General features: G+C 33.7%; 1 protein-coding gene across 1 annotated transcript in view; it reads left to right on the forward strand.

Annotated features, from left to right (window-relative positions):
• The first annotated feature begins 1,896 nt into the window (after positions 1-1,896).
• LOC105625855 (guanine nucleotide-binding protein G(s) subunit alpha) overlaps positions 1,897-6,334 on the forward strand; it is a 21,615-nt gene continuing 17,177 nt past the window's right edge. Inside the window, exons 1-3 of the mRNA XM_012207166.1 lie at positions 1,897-1,964; positions 4,249-4,303; positions 5,310-5,429. Of these exons, the coding sequence (XP_012062556.1) occupies positions 1,930-1,964; positions 4,249-4,303; positions 5,310-5,429 (210 nt within the window). The 5' untranslated portion in view covers positions 1,897-1,929. The remainder of the gene's footprint in view (positions 1,965-4,248; positions 4,304-5,309; positions 5,430-6,334) is intronic.

The following is a 6,334-nucleotide window of genomic DNA, read 5'->3' on the forward strand; positions in this document are numbered from 1 at the left end:
CGTTATTCGTTGTACTCTATAGTATAATAGAATAAATCTCAGTTTTTCTTTTTTAATGATTTTTAGACATGCTTAAACGAGTGTTTTTATATTTTTTTCAAATACGTTTAATAAAATAGTAGCGCTTAATACTAGCGTCGATACAAATATTTACTTCCACAAAAATTTAATTTTCTAAACAATATTTTTAACTAATATTTTTATTTTTTCTTTGCTATATATATATATATACATTTTGTTCTGTTTGCGTCTTTTTCATCGAAGCTTTTCCCAAATAGTAAACTATTTTATTTACCATTAAATTTAACTTTTTTTCTACTTCCTATTTCTCTATCCAGCGCTAATCGATTCTATCATTTTTACTTTTGATTTTTACTTATCGCATGCGATTCTTTGTGATAAACAATACTCACTTTGTAATTTTAAATTCTAATAATAGTTTCAGATTCATGCTGTTTACTTTTAAAAGTTTTTTCTTTCTCTTTTTTTTTCTATATTTCACGTATTTTTCCCTCTTTCATTATCGAAAATACATACATGTAAAAAACATTGATTGTATTCTAGCTATTTAGCGACGCGACACGACGTTTAAACTCCGTCTACATTCGCCTTCCTATTATCCGGCGCGGCGTTTATGTAGGTCATCGTTCTAATTCGATGCGAATGCGTCGTCATCGTCGTTATCCTCGCGGTCGTCGGAGCAGGTCGGCGGAGACGCGGGAGACGGACGTCGCGTCGCGTCGCGTCGCATCGGACGGAGCAACAGCTGTTGCCGTATTGTTTCCTTTCTTCCTCGCATGTCATTACGACCGTGGTCGTAACGATTCGATCTCCTATTACATATACAATTTGTGTCATCGCGTTCACGACTTCGATCACAAAAATCTTTGGGAAAAACTTGAAGCCAGAATTAGACACATAACATAATCATACCTGGCGAGTGACGTACTAATGAAAAATTATAGTGTCCAATAGTATACATACGAATATATAATAAGTATTATTGTTTTCGGCTTTCTTTCTTTTTTTTTGTTTTTTTTTTGTAATAACTTTTGTGATTTATTTAATAAGGCTTTTGTAAGTTATAATCAGAGATTATGTCAATACTACTGAGAATTACAAGCTTTCTCCGATTAAACTTCTTCGAACAAACTCGTCGTTTACTTGATTTACGAGTTTTTAACGAGAATTTAAGAGTTTAGCGTCGAGAACATTTAATATTTGAAAAGTGACGCTAAATATTAGGTATACATATAAAATGAGCACAACATTATACATATATATATATATATATATACACACACACACACACACACACACATACGTAAGAGTATTGAGAATACGACAGGAAAGGAAATAATGTTGATGCTGGCGAATTACGTTAAAACTTGGGCAGAAAATTAAAAAACTTGATATATTTCGCTCATGTCCAAGAGAATCAAAAAGGCGCTTTAATTAACTCTGATGATAATTAATTGCAATGGAACCATCTAGGTCACGCACATCACATACCGCGGGAAATCGTTCTGGTTCATTTTTAGAGTTTAGAGAATGTCCAACATTTAATTCTGCAGGCAAAGCATGCAGAAAAATACGCATTTCAATCGTTTATTCCCTCAATGTATCGTTAAATCCTGCATGACACGATACCTTTTATCGCGGCCGATCGATAACTATACCATATTATAGTTATATACATATATTGTACAATATATCTCGGCTGACGAAATCTCAATTCTGTGAAATATTCTTTCGCGCGTCATTACATCACGGCAAATCCCGCAAATCCCGCAAATCCTGCAAATCCCGTGGTGCGTCAGCTGAGTAGTCATCACGCCTGCAGACTCCAGAGAGATCAATGTCGCCAAAGATTAATTTCGCCCTGTTTCAGGAGCAGGAGAGTCTGGCAAAAGCACGATCGTCAAACAGATGAGGATACTGCACGTCAATGGTTTCAGTGAGGCGTAAGTTTCGTCTTAAAATTACTTGAAAAATTACTTGGTGCGGCGCAGCGCGATCGTTTAGATTACACGGCGATCTCCATCCACTGCATTTATACCAATCCAATCCGCTTATTCCATGTATCGTTAAAGGAGAAGGACCGTAATCTCTTCTTTGTTTCCATCTCGTAGCTTTTCATCGCGAAGCTCGCGTTACAATTAAATGTCAGCGAAATGCGAGATCGTACTCTCTGCTACTCACGCAAGTCGTTTACGAAAACTTATACGCGGTTATACGTTTATTGAATTTTCCCGGAGCATCTCTTGACTCTTTCACTCTTCACTTCACACCTACAACTCGAATCTCCGAATCTCGCGAAACGATTTTCGAGAGAGACAGTCATCACACAACTTGCTATATATGGCTACTGAGAGCATGTTGATGCATTCTATTTTTACTATCCTTTTAATTGTGGCCAATGGCGACGCGTTAATCTTTCTTCTTACAATTTTTCTTTCGACTTTTTTTGAATCACAAATTGTAGCGTAATGAATTTTTTAGCGCGCGATGTTGGGCGTTCTGCACGAATGATTCATCTCATAACCGGTTCAGACTGCTACAGTATTAACTACAAGTATATATCAACATGTAGCTGATACAGATCCGTCATTACTATTTCCTTTACTATTTTCCAAGTATGCGACGACGCATTCATCGCATTATGTTTATATTATTCTTCACTATCGCTAGCTTCACTCTTTTTCTCAATCTTCTTCATCATTATCTTCGAAATGCATTCACTGGAATTACTTACCTTCTTTTATAGATATATTAACGCTTTTCTTGTATTTTCAATAAAACGAAAGGAACGTTTATTTTTTTTTTTTAAGCAGCATTCTAGATGATTTATCTTTTTCCTTGAATTCGATATGATTCCATTTCTCTTTTCTCATTTTTATATCATTTTAGTCCATTTTTCTTAGCCCGCTAACGATAGTTATCTCATGCGGTTACTTTTCCCGTAATTTTACTTGATTTCCGTCATCTTTCACTGATCCGCTTTAAATATTTTCTCTGTCTTGGAGCCTCGTTATCATAATTCAATAATTCAATAATTCGTGTATTCTTTTGCACGGATGTTGGTGGTACATAGATATATATTGGATTGGCAAGAAAGTATTTGCGTTTTTTTAATTCAAAGTTGTATATACTATATCTTCGTCAATAATGAATGAAATTTAAATTTAAAAAAAGTTTTTTAAAGCTTGAAATTTCTACTTTTAAAAGCTTATCACATTTTTTAAGTTTATATGAATTTGGTAATGGAATTTTTACATACTAAAAACTACGAGCTGAAAAAGACGGAAAATTTTCTTCTCATTTTGTGGGTTTGTAACGTTGAGGGTGTGCCCAAAACAAATTTGAAAAAAATTTTCGACTACCTATCGTGAAAGCTTGATACTTTTCCTACAAAATCGTTTTTTTTTTTAAATATTCCTATAATTTTTGGTTACTGAATTATTGCGGATTAAATAAAAGAATTTTGATTTTAATTGCTCATAACTCCGTTAAAAATTGTTGTATCGCAATTTAAAAAAGAGATTTTTAAAACTGAAACTTTATTCTATGAAGATATATTTATATTGATTGGTAAGAAAGTAATTTTTATTGATAGATGCCTTTTAAAAAAACGCAATTACTTTCTTGCCAACTCAATATATTCTTGACAATTTTTACGCATGCATGTACAAGTTCTATTCTGTGTCTAAACTAAATTCGGTGACAACTGTGAAGTAGGTAGAAGAATAGAAGAACGTCTTTCATTTTTACATTTCACTTCTTTGCAACTTTTTTCTCAATCTGACATATACATATGTATACCAATATACCCAAACTTTTTTTGTTTTGCGAGTTTTTAATTTGAATGTCTCGAACAAAGAGGATTTATTCTATTTAACCGGAATCTTTGAAAACAGACAGTTCCAGAAATACGCATTATTGATTGACCATGAGTTTTCCAGCAAGTTCTTTTAAACGCGTGGTAGTTGGCCGCGCTAAAATTATCGAATTGGTCTGAAAATACCGATATAAAAGAACACACGGTCTCTGCTATCGTTTCATTCAGCTCATGACTCGATCATTATTGCTGGTCGATCTACTCTTACGCTACTATGTCTGTTGTATACAATATGCATTGTTAGTCATAATACTTTGTCATATTTAGTTATGCGGTCAACAAGAAATCGGTGTCGGATTTCTAACAACACAACTAACGTCTAAATCTAACATGCATCTTGGTGTTTGCAGAGAAAAGCGGCAGAAGATTGAAGATATTAAGAAGAATATTAGAGACGCCATTTTGGTAAGTATCCTATCAGCCTACATATCTATCTATTTTGGCGTAAAAATTTCACAGACCTATTACATGAGAATTAAAATCAATTGAATAAAGAGAGAGGTTGTGTAATTTGGCCAGAGTTTAGTTGAAAAAATTATAGATTATTGCAAGAGCTACTATTCTCTCTTCTACTCTTTTTTTTCTCCTTTTTTTTTTAGCGATGATCTCATCGATGGTTGAATTCTCGTCAGTGTTGCATCACGAATTCCGTGTTTGCTTCCAAACCAAGTTTTAGTAGACACACAAATCATTGCGCTCAAAATAACACTCGACATAACCGTTACGTGACACGCAAATTTGCGATATCAAATCTAGCTGCAAGAGCATTTTGTCACCGATTTGTCATTCAAACTCATGCTCAACTGCGCGTGTGATTCTATTTTTTGACCCCAACTGCTGCTACCCTCAACATTTTTTTTTACATACGAAATTCTTACCAAGTAATTAACAGCGTGATAACATAACAACACAATTACAGCGAACCAGTAATTATAGTATAATTAATTATACTATATTATTAAGTAATTATAGAAAAATAAAAGTGATTCTATAGCGAAAATGTTATAAATGTGTAATTATAAATGTGATTTTTTTATTTTACTAAAATATTTAATTTAGACCGTAATACTCCTCATCGAAATTAATCAATAATATAATTCTTGTTATATGCAGTTCATATGACTTTTATTATATTAATAATAATGCACATATGGATAGATGCATATGTGTGATGTTATATGAATAAACATAAGAGGATAACGTAGACGATTAATGATACAAAATGATACAAATAATATTTTATTTTTACAAAAGATTATATTTAATATAGTAACTATATATACATGAGAAGGTATAAGTTTTAACGTAAACGCATGGATTCTAACAAAATTATTTTAATCTATATATCTATATGGAAAAAATTTTTGATTTAAAGATAAAAAAAGAGAGACATGATGCTTTTTTTTTGCAGACGATAACCAGTGCGATGAGTACGTTAACGCCGCCCGTTACACTAGGAGACACATCAAATCAGAGCAGAATGGACTATGTCCTGGAAGTCTCGTCTTCCCCAGACTTCGATTATCCTCCGGTGAGTCAGCCACAGCCTATTTGCATTGTAATGTGTTGCGTTGCATTTCCTCGTTGACGGAGATAACGTGAGTATGTAAGAGGGAATCCCCGTGGATCGAAACGGTGCGCATCACGTAAAATTTGTTTCTAAATGACATGGCTAAGTTCCATCTCGTGCTAATTCGGTTCATCAGAAATAGAAAAAGGAAGGCGATTGTTGACCACGCATATACCTACTTTTCCCATCGCGAATTACGCTCGTGCAACATTTAACGAGATGCTTTGTACACTTGTTGGTATCTCGTTCGTGTTATCTCAACGCATTCCGCGTTACAATTTTGATTTGACTGCAATTGTCGATAACCCGAGCAATTGTAACACGTACATCCTATAGTTATATTCTCTCGTGAGTTAATTTTCGTGAAATTACAATTTACATTGAAATTACTGCTGATTACAGAAACGGTATACAGGTTTGTTTCTAAGTCGCATATAATATGTGACTCTCGTCACATATAAGAATCTATAAATACATTACATAAAGCTTCGCGCAATTAACATGTCATTCTAACGACATTTGTGTGTTGAATCAATTAATTATTTATTATTTAAATATATTGAAATTGATAATTTTTATATATATAACTTTTATACAATTTTATGCACAAGATGAAATAATAAGTTTAATATAATAATTGTTTGTTCGTAATAATATAGATCGTTTCGTCGCATGATATCCTACATACTTGGAAATGGTCCTAATATATTGACTGCAACTCGCGATTACTCGACATCGTTTAGCGCACACACCAGGCCGCGCGTAAACGGTAATAATAAGTACACGCGGTGTATAATGGGCGACAACGTCAAAATTTACTTAACGATCATCGCGATGACATTTCTTCGCGTCTCTCTCTCTCTCTC

This window comes from Atta cephalotes (assembly GCF_000143395.1).
Source record: "Atta cephalotes unplaced genomic scaffold scaffold00004, whole genome shotgun sequence".
NCBI lineage: Eukaryota > Metazoa > Arthropoda > Insecta > Hymenoptera > Formicidae > Atta > Atta cephalotes.